This window comes from Haliotis rufescens, unplaced genomic scaffold, assembly GCF_023055435.1.
Source record: "Haliotis rufescens isolate VD_foot unplaced genomic scaffold, xgHalRufe1.0.p SCAF_10, whole genome shotgun sequence".
Classification (NCBI taxonomy): Eukaryota; Metazoa; Mollusca; class Gastropoda; order Lepetellida; family Haliotidae; genus Haliotis; species Haliotis rufescens.
The window spans coordinates 17,666,596-17,690,347 of NW_025963780.1; the positions used below are offsets into that span (position 1 = coordinate 17,666,596).

General features: G+C 41.2%; 1 protein-coding gene across 3 annotated transcripts in view; it reads right to left on the minus strand.

The window, feature by feature from the left end:
- The window catches only part of LOC124110717 (rap guanine nucleotide exchange factor 4-like), a 164,393-nt gene that overhangs the window by 16,641 nt on the left and 124,000 nt on the right, over positions 1–23,752 (minus strand). For all 3 annotated transcript variants that reach the window (XM_048387615.1, XM_048387619.1, XM_048387623.1), the window contains 11 exons: positions 22,696–22,808; positions 21,050–21,171; positions 20,734–20,812; positions 19,892–20,042; positions 18,594–18,691; positions 16,618–16,745; positions 15,402–15,548; positions 14,829–14,926; positions 13,860–13,985; positions 1,081–1,259; positions 288–378 (listed from right to left, as the gene is read on the minus strand). In XM_048387615.1, the coding sequence (XP_048243572.1) occupies positions 288–378; positions 1,081–1,259; positions 13,860–13,985; positions 14,829–14,926; positions 15,402–15,548; positions 16,618–16,745; positions 18,594–18,691; positions 19,892–20,042; positions 20,734–20,812; positions 21,050–21,171; positions 22,696–22,808 (1,332 nt within the window). The remainder of the gene's footprint in view (positions 1–287; positions 379–1,080; positions 1,260–13,859; positions 13,986–14,828; positions 14,927–15,401; positions 15,549–16,617; positions 16,746–18,593; positions 18,692–19,891; positions 20,043–20,733; positions 20,813–21,049; positions 21,172–22,695; positions 22,809–23,752) is intronic.

Genomic DNA, 23,752 nt, shown 5'->3' on the forward strand with positions numbered 1-23,752 from the left:
CATTAACATACAAGACCAAGGTGACTGCAAATAAACCACATGCAATTTGTGTTTGATAATTACATATATAAATTTTATGTTTAATCTGCAGAAAAATATCCCTGCACCCAGCCCCACGCTACATTCCCAATCTAATTCTACATGTGATGTTCATGTAATTCTCTTTGCATTAATATGTTTAAGTTATTATTCTTTTAAGAGTTATGTCCATCAAACATTCCTCAAGGATCATGACGCATGTCGACATCGTGTGTGGTTGAGGCAGACACAGTGCCAGCAAGAGTTACCTCCCATGTCTGTGACAGTCTGCTGACTGCAATGTTGCTCAGGCCCATCACGATGGCGAAGAAGGACTGAATGTTCTTATGCTCTTTGCAACTGAAACAATTAAAAAATGATGATGATGGTGATAATGATGATGATCATAATGATGGTCAATAACAATATTACAGTGAAGAATCCATTTCCTAAAAGCGTGCTTATGCTGTTTTAAGTATGTAAGTTCATGGATCTGAGCACATTTATATTTCAATCTCAGCTCCCTGGGGAGTATAAATCCTATTTTTCAAGAAAAACAAAATCTTCTAAAACTTCAAACATAAAATTTGTATATTTAGACCTATTCTGGTCACAAAATGTCCATGTGGTTGATTTGACCCACAGACCTTCTGATCTGAGGTCGGATGTCTTGTCCACATGACTCAAGAGGTTAACCCCATCTGTAAGCTGACACGATAAGGATGTCATCTGTGGGATGCCTCCACACTCTGCTGACCCGTGAAGATTCCGGGGTAGAACAGGTCTTCAGCAACCCATACTTGCTGTAAAAGGCGACTATGCTTGTCGTAAAAGGCTACTAACGGGATCGGGTGGTCAGGCCTGTTGACTTGGTTGATACATGTCATCGATTGCATGGATTGATGCTCATGATATCAATCACTGGATTGTCTGGTCCAGACTCGATTATTTACAGACCGCCGTCATATAGCTGGAATATTGCTGAGTGCGACATTAAACAACAAACCAACCAGCCACACTCTGCTACAAACACATGCATGACAGAACAATCCTACAACTCACTGTGCAGCGACCTTGATGAACTTGCGGAGCAGCTGGACCCGCTTGCTGACATTCTGCGTCAGCACCATCTCCGTGACGATCCAGTACTGGATCTCATTGAAGCGTCGGAGAAATAAATCCAGGTTGGCTGTGATTTTGTTGAACTTGTGACGACCGAACACCTGATAGATCAGCTCGTACTGGGAACAGCAGCAAAATAGTGCAGTTTAGTCAGTGACAGTAGTAACAGTAACAGTAGTAACAGTGACAGTAGTAACGGTAACAGTAGTAACGGTAACAGTAGTAACAGTGACAGTAGCAACAGTAACAGTGACAGTAGTAACAGTGACAGTAGTAACAGTGACAGTAGCAACAGTAACAGTGACAGTAGTAACAGTGACAGTAGTAACAGTGACAGTAGCAACAGTAACAGTGACAGTAGTAACAGTGACAGTAGTAACAGTGACAGTAGTAACAGTGACAGTAGCAACAGTAACAGTGACAGTAGTAACAGTGACAGTAGCAACAGTGACAGTAGCAACAGTAACAGTGACAGTAGTAACAGTGACAGTAGCAACAGTAACAGTGACAGTAGTAACAGTGACAGTAGCAACAGTAACAGTGACAGTAGTAACAGTGACAGTAGTAACAGTGACAGTAGTAACGGTAACAGTAGTAATGGTAACAGTAGTAACAGTGACAGTAGCAACAGTAACAGTGACAGTAGTAACAGTGACAGTAGTAACAGTGACAGTAGTAAGGGTAACAGTAGTAACGGTAACAGTAGTAACAGTGACAGTAGCAACAGTAACAGTGACAGTAGTAACAGTGACAGTAGTAACAGTGACAGTAGTAACAGTGACAGTAGTAACAGTGACAGTAGTAACAGTAACAGTGACAGTAGTAACAGTGACAGTAGTAACAGTGACAGTAGCAACAGTGACAGTAGTAACAGTGACAGTAGTAACAGTGACAGTAGTAACAGTGACAGTAGTAACAGTGACAGTAGCAACAGTGACAGTAGTAACAGTGACAGTAGTAACAGTGACAGTAGCAACAGTAACAGTGACAGTAGTAACAGTGACAGTAGTAACAGTGACAGTAGTAACAGTGACAGTAGTAACAGTGACAGTAGTAACAGTGACAGTAGCAACAGTAACAGTGACAGTAGTAACAGTGACAGTAGTAACAGTGACAGTAGCAACAGTAACAGTGACAGTAGTAACAGTGACAGTAGCAACAGTAACAGTGACAGTAGCAACAGTGACAGTAGTAACAGTGACAGTAGTAACAGTGACAGTAGTAACAGTGACAGTAGCAACAGTAACAGTGACAGTAGTAACAGTGACAGTAGTAACAGTTACAGTAGCAACAGTAACAGTGACAGTAGTAACAGTGACAGTAGCAACAGTAACAGTGACAGTAGCAACAGTGACAGTAGTAACAGTGACAGTAGTAACAGTGACAGTAGTAACAGTGACAGTAGCAGTAGTAACAGTGACAGTAGTAACAGTAACAGTGACAGTAGTAACAGTGACAGTAGTAACAGTGACAGTAGCAACAGTAACAGTGACAGTAGTAACAGTGACAGTAGTAACAGTGACAGTAGCAACAGTAACAGTGACAGTAGTAACAGTGACAGTAGTAACAGTGACAGTAGCAACAGTAACAGTGACAGTAGTAACAGTGACAGTAGTAACAGTGACAGTAGCAACAGTAACAGTGACAGTAGTAACAGTGACAGTAGTAACAGTGACAGTAGTAACAGTGACAGTAGTAACAGTGACAGTAGCAGTAGTAACAGTGACAGTAGTAACAGTGACAGTAGTAACAGTGACAGTAGTAACAGTGACAGTAGCAACAGTAACAGTGACAGTAGTAACAGTGACAGTAGTAACAGTGACAGTAGTAACAGTGACAGTAGTAACAGTAACAGTGACAGTAGTAACAGTGACAGTAGTAACAGTGACAGTAGTAACAGTGACAGTAGTAACAGTGACAGTAGTAACAGTGACAGTAGCAACAGTAACAGTGACAGTAGCAACAGTGACAGTGACAGTAGCAACAGTGACAGTAGTAACAGTGACAGTAGTAACAGTGACAGTAGTAACAGTGACAGTAGTAACAGTGACAGTAGTAACAGTGACAGTAGCAACAGTGACAGTAGTAACAGTGACAGTAGTAACAGTGACAGTAGCAACAGTAACAGTGACAGTAGCAACAGTGACAGTAGTAACAGTGACAGTAGTAACAGTGACAGTAGTAACAGTGGCAGTAGTAACAGTGACAGTAGTAACAGTGACAGTAGTAACAGTGACAGTAGTAACAGTGACAGTAGCAACAGTGACAGTAGTAACAGTGACAGTAGTAACAGTGACAGTAGTAACAGTGACAGTAGTAACAGTGACAGTAGCAACAGTAACAGTGACAGTAGTAACAGTGACAGTAGTAACAGTGACAGTAGTAACAGTGACAGTAGTAACAGTGACAGTAGTAACAGTGACAGTAGCAACAGTAACAGTGACAGTAGTAACAGTGACAGTAGTAACAGTAACAGTGACAGTAGTAACAGTGACAGTAGTAACAGTGACAGTAGTAACAGTGACAGTAGTAACAGTGACAGTAGTAACAGTGACAGTAGTAACAGTGACAGTAGCAACAGTAACAGTGACAGTAGTAACAGTGACAGTAGTAACAGTGACAGTAGCAACAGTAACAGTGACAGTAGTAACAGTGACAGTAGTAACAGTGACAGTAGCAACAGTAACAGTGACAGTAGTAACAGTGACAGTAGTAACAGTGACAGTAGCAACAGTAACAGTAACAGTAGCAACAGTGACAGTAGTAACAGTGACAGTAGTAACAGTGACAGTAGTAACAGTGCCAGTAGTAACAGTGACAGTAGTAACAGTGACAGTAGTAACAGTGACAGTAGTAACAGTGACAGTAGCAACAGTAACAGTGACAGTAGTAACAGTGACAGTAGCAACAGTAACATTTACAGTAGCAACAGTGACAGTAACAACAGTGACAGTAGTAACAGTGACAGTAGTAACAGTGACAGTAGTAACGGTAACAGTAGTAATGGTAACAGTAGTAACAGTGACAGTAGCAACAGTAACAGTGACAGTAGTAACAGTGACAGTAGCAGTAGTAACAGTGACAGTAGCAGTAGTAACAGTGACAGTAGTAACAGTGACAGTAGCAACAGTGACAGTAGCAACAGTAACAGTGACAGTAGTAACAGTGACAGTAGCAACAGTAACAGTGACAGTAGTAACAGTGACAGTAGCAACAGTAACAGTGACAGTAGCAACAGTGACAGTAGTAACAGTGACAGTAGTAACAGTGACAGTAGCAACAGTAACAGTGACAGTAGCAACAGTGACAGTAGTAACAGTGACAGTAGTAACAGTGACAGTAGTAACAGTGCCAGTAGTAACAGTGACAGTAGTAACAGTGACAGTAGTAACAGTGACAGTAGTAACAGTGACAGTAGCAACAGTAACAGTGACAGTAGTAACAGTGACAGTAGCAACAGTAACATTTACAGTAGCAACAGTGACAGTAACAACAGTGACAGTAGTAACAGTGACAGTAGTAACAGTGACAGTAGTAACGGTAACAGTAGTAATGGTAACAGTAGTAACAGTGACAGTAGCAACAGTAACAGTGACAGTAGCAGTAGTAACAGTGACAGTAGCAGTAGTAACAGTGACAGTAGCAGTAGTAACAGTGACAGTAGCAGTAGTAACAGTGACAGTAGCAGTAGTAACAGTGACAGTAGTAACAGTGACAGTAGCAACAGTGACAGTAGCAACAGTAACAGTGACAGTAGTAACAGTGACAGTAGCAACAGTAACAGTGACAGTAGTAACAGTGACAGTAGCAACAGTAACAGTGACAGTAGCAACAGTGACAGTAGTAACAGTGACAGTAGCAACAGTAACAGTGACAGTAGTAACAGTGACAGTAGTAACAGTGACAGTAGTAACAGTGACAGTAGCAGTAGTAACAGTGACAGTAGTAACAGTGACAGTAGTAACAGTGACAGTAGCAACAGTAACAGTGACAGTAGTAACAGTGACAGTAGTAACAGTGACAGTAGTAACAGTGACAGTAGCAACGGTAACAGTAGTAATGGTAACAGTAGTAACAGTGACAGTAGCAACAGTAACAGTGACAGTAGTAACAGTGACAGTAGCAACGGTAACAGTAGTAATGGTAACAGTAGTAACAGTGACAGTAGCAACAGTAACAGTGACAGTAGTAACAGTGACAGTAGCAACAGTAACAGTGACAGTAGCAACAGTGACAGTAGTAACAGTGACAGTAGCAACAGTAACAGTGACAGTAGTAACAGTGACAGTAGTAACAGTGACAGTAGTAACAGTGACAGTAGTAACAGTGACAGTACCAGTAGTAACAGTGACAGTAGTAACAGTGACAGTAGTAACAGTGACAGTAGCAACAGTAACAGTGACAGTAGTAACAGTGACAGTAGTAACAGTGACAGTAGTAACAGTGACAGTAGCAACGGTAACAGTAGTAATGGTAACAGTAGTAACAGTGACAGTAGCAACAGTAACAGTGACAGTAGTAACAGTGACAGTAGTAACAGTGACAGTAGTAACAGTGACAGTAGTAATGGTAACAGTAGTAACAGTGACAGTAGCAGTAGTAACAGTGACAGTAGTAACAGTGACAGTAGTAACAGTGACAGTAGTAACGGTAACAGTAGTAATGGTAACAGTAGTAACAGTGACAGTAGCAACAGTAACAGTGACAATAGTAACAGTGACAGTAGTAACAGTGACAGTAGCAACAGTAACAGTGACAGTAGTAACAGTGACAGTAGTAACAGTGACAGTAGCAGTAGTAACAGTGACAGTAGTAACAGTGACAGTAGCAACAGTGACAGTAGCAACAGTAACAGTGACAGTAGTAACAGTGACAGTAGCAACAGTAACAGTGACAGTAGTAACAGTGACAGTAGCAACAGTAACAGTGACAGTAGCAACAGTGACAGTAGTAACAGTGACAGTAGCAACAGTAACAGTGACAGTAGTAACAGTGACAGTAGTAACAGTGACAGTAGTAACAGTGACAGTAGTAACAGTGACAGTAGCAGTAGTAACAGTGACAGTAGCAGTAGTAACAGTGACAGTAGTAACAGTGACAGTAGTAACAGTGACAGTAGCAACAGTAACAGTGACAGTAGTAACAGTGACAGTAGTAACAGTGACAGTAGTAACAGTGACAGTAGCAACAGTGACAGTAGCAGTAGTAACAGTGACAGTAGTAACAGTGACAGTAGCAACAGTAACAGTGACAGTAGTAACGGTAACAGTGACAGTAGTAACAGTGACAGTAGCAACAGTAACAGTGACAGTAGTAACAGTGACAGTAGTAACAGTGACAGTAGTAACAGTGACAGTAGTAACAGTGACAGTAGCAGTAGTAACAGTGACAGTAGTAACAGTGACAGTAGTAACAGTAACAGTGACAGTAGTAACAGTGACAGTAGCAACAGTAACAGTGACAGTAGCAACAGTGACAGTAGTAACAGTGACAGTAGCAGTAGTAACAGTAACAGTAGTAACGGTAACAGTAGCAACAGTAACAGTGACAGTAGCAACAGTAACAGTGACAGTAGTAACAGTAACAGTGACAGTAGTAACAGTGACAGTAGTAACAGTGACAGTAGCAACAGTAACAGTGACAGTAGTAACAGTGACAGTAGCAACAGTAACAGTGACAGTAGTAACAGTGACAGTAGCAACAGTAACAGTGACAGTAGCAACAGTGACAGTAGTAACAGTGACAGTAGCAACAGTAACAGTGACAGTAGTAACAGTGACAGTAGCAACAGTAACATTTACAGTAGCAACAGTGACAGTAACAACAGTGACAGTAGTAACAGTGACAGTAGTAACAGTGACAGTAGTAACGGTAACAGTAGTAATGGTAACAGTAGTAACAGTGACAGTAGCAACAGTAACAGTGACAGTAGTAACAGTGACAGTAGTAACAGTGACAGTAGCAGTAGTAACAGTGACAGTAGTAACAGTGACAGTAGTAACAGTGACAGTAGCAACAGTAACAGTGACAGTAGTAACAGTGACAGTAGTAACAGTGACAGTAGTAACAGTGACAGTAGTAACAGTGACAGTAGCAGTAGTAACAGTGACAGTAGCAACAGTGACAGTAGCAACAGTGACAGTAGCAGTAGTAACAGTGACAGTAGTAACAGTGACAGTAGCAACAGTGACAGTAGCAGTAGTAACAGTGACAGTAGTAACAGTGACAGTAGCAGTAGTAACAGTAGCAGTAGTAACAGTGACAGTAGTAACAGTGACAGTAGCAACAGTGACAGTAGCAGTAGTAACAGTGACAGTAGTAACAGTGACAGTAGCAGTAGTAACAGTGACAGTAGTAACAGTGACAGTAGCAGTAGTAACAGTGACAGTAGTAACAGTGACAGTAGCAACAGTGACAGTAGCAGTAGTAACAGTGACAGTAGTAACAGTGACAGTAGCAGTAGTAACAGTGACAGTAGCAGTAGTAACAGTGACAGTAGTAACAGTGACAGTAGCAACAGTGACAGTAGCAGTAGTAACAGTGACAGTAGTAACAGTGACAGTAGCAGTAGTAACAGTGACAGTAGTAACAGTGACAGTAGCAGTAGTAACAGTGACAGTAGTAACAGTGACAGTAGCAACAGTGACAGTAGCAGTAGTAACAGTGACAGTAGTAACAGTGACAGTAGCAACAGTGACAGTAGCAGTAGTAACAGTGACAGTAGCAACAGTGACAGTAGCAGTAGTAACAGTGACAGTAGTAACAGTGACAGTAGCAGTAGTAACAGTGACAGTAGCAGTAGTAACAGTGACAGTAGTAACAGTGACAGTAGCAACAGTGACAGTAGCAGTAGTAACAGTGACAGTAGTAACAGTGACAGTAGCAGTAGTAACAGTGACAGTAGTAACAGTGACAGTGGCAGTAGTAACAGTGACAGTAGTAACAGTGACAGTAGCAACAGTGACAGTAGCAGTAGTAACAGTGACAGTAGTAACAGTGACAGTAGCAACAGTGACAGTAGCAGTAGTAACAGTGACAGTAGCAACAGTGACAGTAGCAGTAGTAACAGTGACAGTAGCAGTAGTAACAGTGATAGTAGCAACAGTGACAGTAGCAGTAGTAACAGTGACAGTAGTAACAGTGACAGTAGCAACAGTGACAGTAGCAGTAGTAACAGTGACAGTAGTAACAGTGACAGTAGCAGTAGTAACAGTGACAGTAGTAACAGTGACAGTAGCAACAGTGACAGTAGCAGTAGTAACAGTGACAGTAGTAACAGTGACAGTAGCAACAGTGACAGTAGCAACAGTGACAGTAGCAGTAGCAACAGTGACAGTAGCAACAGTGACAGTAGTAACAGTGACAGTAGCAACAGTAACAGTGACAGTAGTAACAGTGACAGTAGTAACAGTGACAGTAGCAACAGTGACAGTAGTAACAGTGACAGTAGCAACAGTAACAGTGACAGTAGTAACAGTGACAGTAGTAACAGTGACAGTAGTAACAGTGACAGTAGCAACAGTGACAGTAGTAACAGTGACAGTAGCAACAGTAACAGTGACAGTAGTAACAGTGACAGTAGTAACAGTGACAGTAGCAACAGTGACAGTAGTAACAGTGACAGTAGCAACAGTAACAGTGACAGTAGTAACAGTGACAGTAGTAACAGTGACAGTAGTAACAGTGACAGTAGTAACAGTGACAGTAGCAACAGTGACAGTAGTAACAGTGACAGTAGCAACAGTAACAGTGACAGTAGTAACAGTGACAGTAGTAACAGTGACAGTAGCAGTAGTAACAGTGACAGTAGCAGTAGTAACAGTGACAGTAGTAACAGTGACAGTAGTAACAGTGACAGTAGCAACAGTGACAGTAGCAGTAGTAACAGTGACAGTAGCAGTAGTAACAGTGACAGTAGCAGTAGTAACAGTGACAGTAGTAACAGTGACAGTAGCAACAGTGACAGTAGCAGTAGTAACAGTGACAGTAGTAACAGTGACAGTAGCAGTAGTAACAGTGACAGTAGTAACAGTGACAGTAGCAACAGTGACAGTAGCAGTAGTAACAGTGACAGTAGTAACAGTGACAGTTGTAACAGTGACAGTAGCAACAGTGACAGTAGCAGTAGTAACAGTGACAGTAGCAGTAGTAACAGTGACAGTAGCAGTAGTAACAGTGACAGTAGTAACAGTGACAGTAGCAACAGTGACAGTAGCAGTAGTAACAGTGACAGTAGTAACAGTGACAGTAGCAGTAGTAACAGTGACAGTAGTAACAGTGACAGTAGCAACAGTGACAGTAGCAGTAGTAACAGTGACAGTAGTAACAGTGACAGTAGCAACAGTGACAGTAGCAGTAGTAACAGTGACAGTAGTAACAGTGACAGTAGCAACAGTAACAGTGACAGTAGTAACGGTAACAGTGACAGTAGTAACAGTGACAGTAGCAACAGTAACAGTGACAGTAGTAACAGTGACAGTAGTAACAGTGACAGTAGTAACAGTGACAGTAGCAGTAGTAACAGTGACAGTAGTAACAGTGACAGTAGTAACAGTAACAGTGACAGTAGTAACAGTGACAGTAGTAACAGTGACAGTAGTAACAGTGACAGTAGTAACAGTGACAGTAGCAGTAGTAACAGTGACAGTAGTAACAGTGACAGTAGTAACAGTGACAGTAGTAACAGTGACAGTAGCAGTAGTAACAGTGACAGTAGTAACAGTGACAGTAGTAACAGTGACAGTAGCAACGGTAACAGTAGTAACAGTGACAGTAGTAACAGTGACAGTAGTAACAGTGACAGTAGTAACAGTGACAGTAGCAACAGTGACAGTAGCAACAGTGACAGTAGCAGTAGTAACAGTGACAGTAGTAACAGTGACAGTAGCAACAGTGACAGTAGCAACAGTAACAGTGACAGTAGTAACAGTGACAGTAGCAACAGTAACATTTACAGTAGCAACAGTGACAGTAACAACAGTGACAGTAGTAACAGTGACAGTAGTAACAGTGACAGTAGTAACAGTGACAGTAGTAACAGTAACAGTGACAGTAGCAACAGTGACAGTAGCAGTAGTAACAGTGACAGTAGTAACAGTGACAGTAGCAACAGTGACAGTAGCAGTAGTAACAGTGACAGTAGTAACAGTGACAGTAGCAACAGTAACAGTGACAGTAGTAACGGTAACAGTGACAGTAGTAACAGTGACAGTAGCAACAGTAACAGTGACAGTAGTAACAGTGACAGTAGTAACAGTGACAGTAGTAACAGTGACAGTAGTAACAGTGACAGTAGCAGTAGTAACAGTGACAGTAGTAACAGTGACAGTAGTAACAGTGACAGTAGTAACAGTGACAGTAGCAGTAGTAACAGTGACAGTAGCAGTAGTAACAGTGACAGTAGTAACAGTGACAGTAGCAGTAGTAACAGTGACAGTAGTAACAGTGACAGTAGCAGTAGTAACAGTGACAGTAGCAGTAGTAACAGTGACAGTAGTAACAGTGACAGTAGTAACAGTGACAGTAGCAACAGTGACAGTAGCAGTAGTAACAGTGACAGTAGTAACAGTGACAGTAGCAGTAGTAACAGTGACAGTAGTAACAGTGACAGTAGTAACAGTGACAGTAGCAACAGTGAGTGAGTGAGTGAGTATGGTTTAACGCCGCTTTTAGCAATATTCCAGCAATATCACGGCGGGGGACACCAGAAATGGGCTTCACACATTGTACCCATGTCGGGAATCGAACCCGGGTCTTCCGCGTGACGAGCGAACGCTTTAACCACTAGGCTACCCGACCGCCCCAGTAGCAACAGTAACAGTGACAGTAGTAACAGTGACAGTAGCAACAGTAACATTTACAGTAGCAACAGTGACAGTAACAACAGTGACAGTAGTAACAGTGACAGTAGTAACAGTGACAGTAGCAACAGTGACAGTAGCAACAGTAACAGTGACAGTAGCAACAGTGACAGTAGTAACAGTGACAGTAGCAACAGTAACAGTGACAGTAGTAACAGTGACAGTAGCAACAGTAACATTTACAGTAGCAACAGTGACAGTAGCAACAGTGACAGTAGTAACAGTGACAGTAGTAACAGTGACAGTAGCAACAGTAACAGTGACAGTAGCAACAGTGACAGTAGTAACAGTGACAGTAGTAACAGTGACAGTAGTACCCAAAGTGTCATCTTGATGTGGGAGGGGAGCTTGAAGTGATGTCAGTGGTAGCCTTTCACCACTTATCAAGATTGATAATAACTCAGCCAGAAAATCAGACACACAGGCCCAACATAGCAGTAACCATACGGGAGTTAGAGAATTTAGAAACGGTTTAAACGAGGATCCATAATGTGATGTGGCAGCCCATGTGAAAATTCATATAATTTTTTCATTGAATGTCCATTTTCTAAATCAGCTAGAAACAAATTGATGCACTCACTATTGTTAATTGTAAAAGATACTTGCAATGTAAATATTGACCTGATGCCAGATGGCAGTTTTACCTAAGCATGGGAACGAAAACATTTTTAGAAATGTACATACATACATAAAGAAAACATTAAGGTTTAAGTGTTATTGTTCAAACGTTTCTCTAATTCTTTTCTTTCCTCTCTGTCATGTAATGTACCATTATTAAATATAAATAAGCATATATGAAAATCAATGGGAGAGGGTGTTCTTATTTGTGATAACTTTTGCCCAATCCTTTTCCTTAGAATAAATTATGTATAAACTGAAAAAAGAAAGTTAGAGAATAACCAACACGAAACAAGTAAATACAGATTATCTGTCCCGAGCAAATGGACAAGACCAGTATATCAGCCATACAGGATCCATATATCAGCCATACATGATCCATATATCAGTCATACAGGATCAGTATATCAGCCATACAGGACCAGAATATCAGCCATACAGGATCCATATATCAGCCATACAGGATCCATATATCAGCCATACAGGATCAGTATATCAGTCATACAGGATCAGTATATATCAGCCATACAGGATAAGTATATCAGCCATACAGCATCCATATATCAGCCATACAGGATCCATATATCAGCCATACAGGATCAGTATATCAGCCATACAGGATCAGTATATCAGCCACACAGGATCAGTATATCAGCCATGAAAGACCAGTATGTAAGACATGGAGGACCAGTATGTAAGACATGGAGGACCAGTGTGTAAGACATGGAGGACCAGTGTGTAAGACATGGAGGACCAGCATGCAAGGCATGGAGCACCAGTGTGCAAGACATGGAGGACCAGTGTGTAAGACATGGAGGACCAGTGTGTAAGGCATGGAGGACCAGTGTGTAAGACATGGAGGACCAGCATGCAAGACATGGAGGACCAGTATGTAAGACATGGAGGACCAGTGTGTAAGACATGGAGGACCAGTGTGTAAGACATGGAGGACCAGTATGTAAGACATGGAGGACCAGTGTGTAAGACATGGAGGACCAGTGTGTAAGACATGGAGGACCAGTGTGTAAGACATGGAGGACCAGTGTGTAAGACATGGAGGACCATTGTGTAAGACATGGAGGACCAGTGTGTAAGACATGGAGGACCAGCATGCAAGACATGGAGGACCAGTGTGTAAGACATGGAGGACCAGTGTGTAAGACATGGAGGACCAGCATGCAAGACATGGAGGGTCAGCATGTAAGACATGGAGGACCAGTGTGTAAGACATGGAGGACCAGTGTGTAAGACATGGAGGACCAGTGTGTAAGACATGGAGGACCAGTGTGTAAGACATGGAGGACCAGCATGCAAGACATGGAGGACCAGTGTGTAAGACATGGAGGACCAGCATGCAAGACATGGAGGACCAGTGTGTAAGACATGGAGGACCAGTGTGTAAGACATGGAGGACCAGCATGCAAGACATGGAGGACCAGTGTGTAAGACATGGAGGACCAGTGTGTAAGACATGGAGGACCAGTGTGTAAGACATGGAGGACCAGTGTGTAAGACATGGAGGACCAGCATGCAAGACATGGAGGACCAGTGTGTAAGACATGGAGGACCAGCATGCAAGACATGGAGGACCAGTGTGTAAGACATGGAGGACCAGTGTGTAAGACATGGAGGACCAGTGTGTAAGACATGGAGGACCAGTGTGTAAGACATGGAGGACCAGTGTGTAAGACATGGAGGACCAGTGTGTAAGACATGGAGGACCAGTGTGTAAGACATGGAGGACCAGCATGCAAGACATGGAGGACCAGTGTGTAAGACATGGAGGACCAGCATGCAAGACATGGAGGACCAGTGTGTAAGACATGGAGGACCAGTGTGTAAGACATGGAGGACCAGCATGCAAGACATGGAGGACCAGTGTGTAAGACATGGAGGACCAGTGTGTAAGACATGGAGGACCAGCATGCAAGACATGGAGGGTCAGCATGTAAGACATGGAGGACCAGTGTGTAAGACATGGAGGACCAGTGTGTAAGACATGGAGGACCAGTGTGTAAGACATGGAGGACCAGCATGTAAGACATGGAGGACCAGCATGTAAGACATGGAGGACCAGTGTGTAAGACATGGAGGACCAGTGTGTAAGACATGGAGGACCAGCATGTAAGACATGGAGGACCAGTATGTAAGACATGGAGGACCAGCATGCAAGACATGGAGGACCAGCATATCAGCCATGAAGGACCAGTGTATCTCTCCATGAGAACCAGTGTAACTCACCTCATGGACACACATGAACAGCTCCCAGTCGTACTGAGTGACGTGGTATGCCACCTCCTTGGTGCTCATCAACTCCAGCAGGGCAGCCGTGCCGGACGTTGGTCCTTCTTGCTCCGGAAGCGGTGTCTGAAACAATGTAGGCAGGTTTACTATTCAATCAATAACAATAAGACACTTAGATCACACTCCTATATATTGATTTAAACTACATGCCAAGCCATCAATGGTATGTCACTGCGAGATTCATTTACAAAAGGAAAGGAAAAGAAAATATATGCCGAAAGGAACACTGCCTATAGGCCCGAAGTAGTTTGTTGGTCCTGATGGCAGCAGGAATTTGTTTTATTTTAACACTGATTGCGATTATCGCATTCTGCATCATTTAGTGCTCATTTTTCTCCTACAGTATATCAAGGGGTAGGTAGCGGCTGGGGGCAGCATGGATAAGATTTTTTTTTAAATAACATTTTGTTACAAATACATAACTGTTCAGCTCCTTGTTTCAGAGGTGAGGTGAAATGAGGTTTAATGTTGCGTTCAAGGATTATTGCGCTTATACAGCGATGTGCATGTGTGCGTGCGTGTGGCTGCTTGTACTACTCCAGGCTAAAGCTGATTTTATAGTGCTAGCCCCCTGAGATACCATGCTGAAGTTTAACATGAATACCCCAATATACCGACTTCGATCCGACCAGTTCTTGTTTTTGCCCCATTTGCCAGGCAGGGTAACAACAAGGGTCATCTTTTAACGTCTTTTGGTATGACGCGTTCAGGGATCCATTCTCCAGGCAGACGCTCTACCACTAGACCACATAGGTGGTCCCTTGTTTCCGAGCAATTGATTGTATGTCTTGAGGCAGTGACTGACAAAATATTGTGTTTCTAACAAATCTACATGATAATTGATAAGAAAAAGACTTAGGACTTAATACTTAATACTTATTTCCCCTGTACATGCAGTATAGTTACCAGGGCATCAAGGTGCTCCCGGGGTGTCACAAACAGCCGCCCGTTGAGGCTCAGGCCTGTTGTCACACACAGATCATTTTTCTTGTAAATGATCCGTTCTGAAATTGAAAGAACAGAACAGTGATCTTGACCTAACAAGTCACGTCTAAAATCCGAATTAAAAAGGTTCATGTGATAACTAAAAACTTTCTTCCATGTGGAATCTGGGAAAGAAAAGGTCCCAGCTACCTACATTCTGTTACTGTTGCTAGTACTGGTACCTTAGGAAACAATGCTTGTACTGAAGCTAAGCTCCTGAACCAAAATTAAAAGAATAAAGAAGTTGAAACCCATGTCAAAATGCCACTTAAAATAGGTTTTAACTCGTGAGTTATTGCATGCATTTTCAAAATTATATTTTCATATACTTCAGCTCCCAATATATTGTAATATCTATTGCAATGCAGATACCCATATTGCACTATGTTGCAATACAAATTTTTGGCCAATACATAGCCTTCATATCTGGCAATACATGTTTAACTTCAACCCCCTTCGAACACCCATGATTGCCCATCAAGAAGCTGCACCCACCTCCAGTTGACTTGACCTCACACAGAACCAAGTCATCTCCCAGGCACAGCTTCTCCTGAGCATGGCCCACGATCTCTGCCACAATGGTTGCCATGGGAACCTTGATGGTGCTGTATGTGTGATCGGCACAATACACCTTAAAGATGTCTGCAATAATACATAAACAGTCATCTATATGTGGGATGTTTGTATATCTGAACTCAAGTCTCATTAAAATCACATGCTTTACTGCGATGTTATGCCTCAGTGTGTGAAGATCTGACAACACCTTCACGGATCAAGCTTAACTTTCTTATCAGCCAATCAGTGTCAATTAAGGCTTCTAAATTCTTCGTAAGAGTGAAGCATTCAGACAAGCATATCAGATTACTGTATCTCAAAAACGAATACAAAAAGGTTCCATAAGCAAAAACAGAAAGCAGAACTTTTGACATTGTTGTGGTCACGAAAAAATAGGGCATGAAAAAATGACTATTCTATAATTTAAAATGATAAAATTGTAAATTTGAACATTAATAAGGGACTGGTAATGTATTCTGGGGATCGGGGAGGGGAGCCTGAAAAAATGTTACATTAATTTGGGGGGCATATAAAAATGTTACATCAAATGGGCAGTCCTAAAGACCACCGACCGACCCCACCCCCTAATAAAATTAAATGCCTGTAGTATCTTACAAGTTATGGGAAGCAACTATTAGTCTAGGTGAACACCCTACTGCATACTGAATGTAAACACATCATCTGCATGGAACACTTGGCAGATTCTCTCCTTCTAACAGGTCCTTTGAAATGAACATTTTTCATTAAAATATAATCAAGAACAAGAGGATTTATCAGGACTTGAAAAACTTCATAACCATGACCTCAATAAGTATGAAAAGAAAAACTCATTCTGATGACGTATCTGGATGTAGTTTGAAAATCAGGCATTATTTATAACTGCTATTCACATTCTCTGCGTGTTGATCAAATAGTTAGGGTACTGGTTTTGTTTTTGGTCGGTTTATTTTTATTGTTATTTTTTATTTTTTGTGTGTGCATGCATACGTGCGTGCGTGTGTGCGTGCGTGCGTGCGTGCGTGCGTGTGTGAGTGCGTGCGTGTGTGTGTGAGGGGGTCATCTTGGAAAAGCAATCCAAAGCAACTAAAAGCAATCCATTATGACTTGCACTAAACATACCCTCCCCAAATATCTGGGAGCAGGACAAGACACCTACTTTCATCTGAAGGCTTAATGGGTCTCCTCTTCTTGGAAGTTTCACTCAAGCTGATCTTGGAGGCCTTCCGGCTGAGGATAAGTGTCGGGGTGATCTTCCTCTTGGCCTGCTTCCCTTCTGGGGGAGAACTGCAACAGTCAGTCGATGAGTAAGTTGGGTTTAACATCGATTTGTTAGTGCTGACAGCCCTAGAAACATGATCAAGGCGATTCAGCAGTAGTCAGTATGTTACACAGAGTTTGCAGCTCTTCTTGCTGTCTTCAGTCATTATCAGTTTAACTTATGGGTGAGGCTTGTCTTATGCCACAGTAATCAGTATTCCAGCTATCACAGCAGCCTGAGCCAGACAAACCAGTGATTGACACCTAATCACTAATGGTCTCTGCCATAAGGGCATGATGACACACAACCAGCCAGTCCTAGTTAGTTAGGTCTAATAATGAGCATGTGGTACTAGGGTACCCTCCAACTACATGACCCCAAACCTAAGACAATGAAACATATTTCATGTTTTTCATACGGACTACATGATAAATTTGTGTTTAGCTCAAAAGTCATACAGTGTTGATGAAGATTCTATTTATTATCTGAAAATCAGTAATTTATCTGGGATAACTACATGCCTTTGGCAGCAAATTGGAAAAAAATTGTGACAATGTTCAAAATCAATTTTTTTAATGTTCTTATTTTGAGGAGTTGTAATTAAAAATTGGGAATTTTTACTGTCATTTCCAGCAGATTTTTGGCCCAATATCAGCTCTAGATAAAATTCTGAAAAATAGTATTATGTCTATAGGTTGTAAGTTTCTGGGTCAACTTATATGTGAATAAATAAGAAGAGTGAGCTTCTAAATAAACCCTTGTACTTGAGGTAAGTATGGTCATACATGAACACAGACTTCCAGTAGTTGGCCATGTGCGGTGCAAGGGAGGTAACCCCAGCTATTGTTGTTATAGTGCTTACCACTAGCTAGGATATGAATCTACATCCTTTTTCCTTTAAGAAAAATACTAACTTGACAAATTTGTTTTTGAAATGAAACATCTAATCGGTCTTTGTGACACTGCCCAAGATTGTTACAAGAGGTAAGTGTAAATGAGAAGTCCAATGGAGGTATGACTTTCTCTTGAGAATAATAAAGTTTGTGTCTCTGAAATTATAACACTTGAAATTAACAAGAAATTGAATAATACTGTTGAATTCCAGTGGTCATTATGGAATGTCTTTAGATCTTGTATAGGCATTCATCACTTACAAGTACAAGTTCCGGAGCACAAGCAGTTTCAGCCTTGAGTTGCTCACTTCTGGCATTTGTCATGGGTAAAACTGTCATTACCTCAAAGGAAATAGACTTTGCAAGGTAGGTAGCCATACCGAGAATTGTCTGAGCGATGGAACATGATCTAGAGTCAGCATTTCAAAGATTGCAGTGACCTTCGCAGGATCTGGTTTGACTCCTTGGTCAGTTAATGAATGTCCAACAAAACTGACCACTTTCACTTTGAAGTGACATTTGTCCTTGTTGAGTTTCAGCCCTATTTCCACAGCTCTGTCCAGCACTTCCACTGCATTCTTGTCATGCTCGTCTTCGTTTTCACCCCATATTATGATATCGTCCATGATGCCCTAACATGGCAGGCCACTAAAAAGCATGTCCATGTTCCTCTGGAATACCTCACTTGCTGAGGTGATACCAAACGGCATGCACAAGTAACGATATCTGCCAAATGGCGTGGTAAAGGTGGTAAGCAGTGAAGTCCCATGTGTCAAAGCTATCTGACAGAACCCTTTCAAAGCGCCTATTTTGGTGAATATCTTTGCTGATGGCATTCGGGACATTATTTCCTCATTCGTTTGTCTCTTCAATGTACGGTTGAGAATTTTTGGGTTCAATACACATCTGTACACTTTCCAAACCCTTTTTCTTTGCCACTACCATTGCTGACACCAAATCAGTTGAAGATTCTAGACTTACTTGCTTTTCGACTGCATAGCAATCATTTCCAGAAGGTCGAGCTCCTCTGCAAGAGCTGGGTACATCATACTGTCTTCCTCCACAGCAAGCTGCAGCTCCTGTAACACAACTAGGTTTGTAGAACACCCCTCTCTGCTAACAATAGAACCATATAGTTCAGGTTTGCTGCATTGAACATCAAAACTGTTAACTTCTGATGTTGAAGACCATGAGTATGCATGCCTACCAAATGTTTGCGCAAGGATCAAACTTGAAACAAGACTGTACTTTCTCATCCTGATTGATAGCAAAATATGTCTGTAAAGTCTACAGATGCCTCAGTGTATAACCTCATTTAAATCACAACTTTTACCTCGTTTCTATATCTCTCTGTATGAAGATCTGACAAATCCTCCATAGTATGTAACATCATTGGAACCCTTATTTAACTTTCCCAGTGATTGGCCAAAGAAATTAAAATGAGCGAATCATATGTCAGCTTTCTCAAACTGTTCAGATTCACAGAATTGGATAAAATGGTCTGAATAAAACAAAATCCAAATAAACCACAAATATTCCTTGAAGAAAAGCGCAGGGTGTTAAATTGCCTCTAATGTTCTCCATTCAGAACTGCCCTTTAAATGTCTTTTTTCAGGCTATCATGCAGAGAGGTACTGAATCAGGATAAAATATGTGATTCTAAAATCAATCAATCAATGGCATTTGATTGGCTAACCAAGCAATTCCTTTGGCATAAATATTTCTATAAACCTCAAAATATTAGGCTACACCCACTAGAGAATACTGTTTCCTGACTGGATGATAATAGGGTGGGTGGAGCTTGTGTTGCATTATTGCACTGACACTGAAGGCGTATCATCTACAGATGTATTAAAATTGTTCGCCTCATGATTGTACCATATCGATAGGAATAACAGACAAGCCAATGGTGCAGTCAATAGTATGTATAACAATCGATAGTTTCAATACTGGCAAGCAGTTATAAATAAAACATTAATCATGTGTCAGAAAACTCTCCTTTACAGTCTCATGTCACACCTGCCATGTGTTGATTAGCAAGGATTACTACTACAGATTTGAGTTACTTCCCTTTGGCTTGAGTAGCAACAGGGAAGAATATGGAATATGACTTTGACATTCTTGGCAATTTGTTTATTCATTTCTATTACGTTGATTGATATAAGTATCAAGCCTCAAAAATGGCTTCACACCATCGCAATACTATTGCAATAGTGTGAAGTACTATTGTCATACAAATTCAATAGTGAATAGTCATTGTCCTAGCCCTATTGTCATACCCCCATAAAATGTCGGATGACTTTATCCTCCAAGAAGTCCTCGGACACGATGCTCTGCCACTCCTGTGCGAACAGGACCACACTGCGCTTGTGTGTCTCCATGTACTCTGCTATCTCCTGGTCGGTTCCCTGCGTGGCCTCGGCGTCGTAGCTCACTCGTCAAGGAAGTCTCAGTGTTAGAGGTGTGTCGCACATACACCCACCTCCCTCTGTCTCATCTCTCTCAACTTATTGTATTGTATGCAGAAGTTTACTTTGCAGAATAAAAAAAATAGTGCTCTAGTATTATTTTCAATTTTTCACTTTTCATTTTTTTTGAGTTGTGGATCTGTTAATCAGATTTTAACAATAGTATCATCTGAATGAGGTTGTGTTACGTGATCACTCCCTCCCTCCCTCCTTCACTCACTCACTCAATCAATCATTTGGGAGATAAACATTATGTGTGTTAGGATTTGTTGATGTTTTGTTGACACAGACATAACTTCACTCTTGAATGCTTTGAAATCATGATACAGTCCATGACGTAAGTGCTTCCATGATAACTGAACCTACATGGTTAGCAGTATGTGGACAAAAAACTAAATCAAAGTTGTTCTGATATAGATTGACCAATCATAATAATTACTGATATGGTACTATTTTGCCAAGCCAAATGGCACATATGTTTTAAAAATTTGGGTTGAGAAAATAAAGATACCTATCAAGGGAAGTAATAATATATAGTGACAAGACTGAAAGATTTCTGGGATGAAATCCCTTTAACAACATTTCAACCAATCAGACTACAGCACACTCTCTCATTCATTTCAATTCCATTTGATAATCACCGCCAAGGATACTGGTTCATCAGAGCCTTACACAGTCTCTCATTGGGCATAAAGATGACCTGAGTCAGCAAAAAGTCTTCCAGGAAATTATCTGAATATGGAAATTACTAATTCACGAATCAAATTCAAACAGATATGTCCAGCCCAATCAAATAAACATATTAACACTGGAAACATGCATGGGTAACCACAACAAAAACTTTAATGTTAAGCTTAAATTACTGATACCACTTTTTACCATATTAGACTCAAAACATGAGATTAAAGCATGCACAAAACTCAATATAAATGGAAAGTGAAGAAACGAAAAAGGGTGAATGTCACGTACGCTTACGTTTGGAGATGGCCACCACCTCCATGGCCATCTCTTCCGTTGACTTGTCGACGGGCAGCCATGTCTCCAGAAGGTGCTCCAGCATCTTCTCGGGCGTCCCAGCCATCACGGAATACCTGGAAGGACATTAAAACCATCCTTAGTTATCCAGAGTATCATATTGCAATTCTAATATGATATAACTTGTTTAAGTGGCAGAATTGGTAGGATGGACATGGCATCAGCAGAACATATCATCTGCTGCACTGCGGCAGCCCTTGGACCCTTTGAAGGCCTCCTGACAATAGTCAAGAAACACAAGAAGAAGTGGTTTGGTCACATCACCTGAGCAACCGACCTTGCAAACACCATCCTGCAAGGCCAGGGAAAACAAGAAAGAAGTGAGCAAAGCTCACATACCCCCGTTATCCTCGCTGGTCAACAACAAATAGTAAATAATTTGTTAATTAATGAAATATACCTGTTGCTTTAAGTCAGAGGAACTGCCCTTTCCTTTGTAACCCCATGAGGATGCATTATGTTTGAAATGAACACATGTTTTGCAAATATATTTCAATCTAGTGTGGGATAATCAAAGCTTAGCACAACATACATTCTTGATGTTTCTTAATGTATCCATGGAAACGGCCAAAATTAAAAAATTCAGAATCTTCAAACTAGCAAAAGGCACAAGTACTCATTGTAGTTAATCTGTGTAGAAAGTTTGGTGAAGCTAGGGCGCATGGTTAAAAAGTTATGTGCCGTACAAAAGCTCGGACGTATAACAAGGAAAGGCAGACAATAGGAATGGTGGGAAGAGAAGCACAAAGGTGCATCCAGTATGATTGTGGGTTCGATTTATGTTTCTAGGTTTTTCAGCACCATACCCGTGCGAAGTGGTAAACATCTGAGACCTGCATCACTTCGGGCTTTCCTCCCACATTAATTGTATAATGGGCCAGTGGCCCCTTCACAGAATTAAATCATTCATTCATCAATATCAGTGGTTCCCCGAAAACCCAGAGTTATGGGATGATGATGATGATGATGATGATAATGATGATGATGATGATGATGATGATGATGATGATGATGTTAATGAGCAAGGATAAGTTATTACGGATAAACAGTTTCTTTATTATAATCTACTCCAACATGGCACCTCAATAAAGGAGTTGTTTATCCATAAGAACTTGTCTTTGTTTCTTTTGATATAAACAACCTGGCCCATGCTACAATGCTACCCTGCCATGCTTCTATGAAAGTCTCCATGTCATACAGACATTTGACACAATTGTGACATGTCATAGGTGTTGATCTGAAAATACTTTGATTTTTCATGAATGAATCCCAATTTCTTGTAATTTGACCCACCCTAGAGATCATGTACATACTATATTTCCTCATCAATAATGCTCAAGTTATCGTGTGTACAGAAACTTTATTGACACTGTGTTCATATTGAGTGACCTTGACTTTCAATGTCATCCAATCATATGTGAGAAAAATTCCCCAGGGGTATATAGGAGATATGTCATAACCAACTGCAGCAGCGGTTACATTTGAGCTAACAATTAGCAACTTTGAAGCTTTATTTAAGAGCATCCTAACACAGTGGGCGCTTAAAGCAGGAGTTGGGAAAATAAAGCTGATCAACATACTTGTAGTGTGCTCGCACAGTCCCGTCAGGCCCTTCAATGTTTGTTGGGATCTTCTCAAGGACCAGCACATCTTCCCCATGCTCCTTCAGACGCACGGTATTTGCCTCCACATCCTGATAACACACAGAATGATACATGCAGAAATGGCCAAATGTAAATGGGCAAATGTGACATGTTCAATTTTCACAACTCCTCATGCCAAAATGATAAATAAATAGTACTAATGTTTCTGGTCTTTAGGTTGGCCTGATATGATGACACAATGATATGACTTTTCTTGACAAGCTCATTTGAATGATATTAACAATCTTCATATCCTAGAGGGAAAACATAGTTGTCCTTGTATCAAAATGCCCTTTTTCGTGGTGTAGGGGACATAAATGTTCCCAGTCAAGTGATGGGATTCGAACCACAGATCTTTTGATTCGAGGTCAGATGCTTTGTCCACATGGCCAAAAAGGTAAACCCTCTCAGCAAGATGATAAGGAAAAGATGTTTATCTGTGGGATGACTCCCTGCCCTGCTACATACTCGCCCATCAATGCCCCTGGCATGTTTGTGCAATGTGACTGGCTTCATACCACCGAGGCATTCGTATGAGTGAGTGCGTGAGTGCGTGAGTGCGTGAGTATGGTTTTACGCCGATTTTAGCAATATTCCAGCAATATCACGGCAGGAAGAACCAGAAATGGGCTTCAAACATTGTACCAATGGGAATCGAAGCTAGGTCTTCGACATGACGAGCGATCATATTTTAGCGTAGGCTTTGACAAACACTGACTTCTCATCCGATCAAGCTGGCAATTAGTGCACTCGTTAATTATTTCATGCATGACTTTCAACATCCGGAACCGTTGACGTCCAGGCTCTTTAAAAATCTTGAAAACCAAAAGCCTGGTGCAGCGGTTGCAAATGACATAGAACCAACCCAAAAAAATATTTTTAAAAAACAAAAAAAACTTCATTTCAAAACTTCTCAACTGTTCAAAGACAGGTTTAAGGGATCTGTCATTTATCAATACAGTGTGGTAGATTTGTCCATGAGTGTCAAAATCAG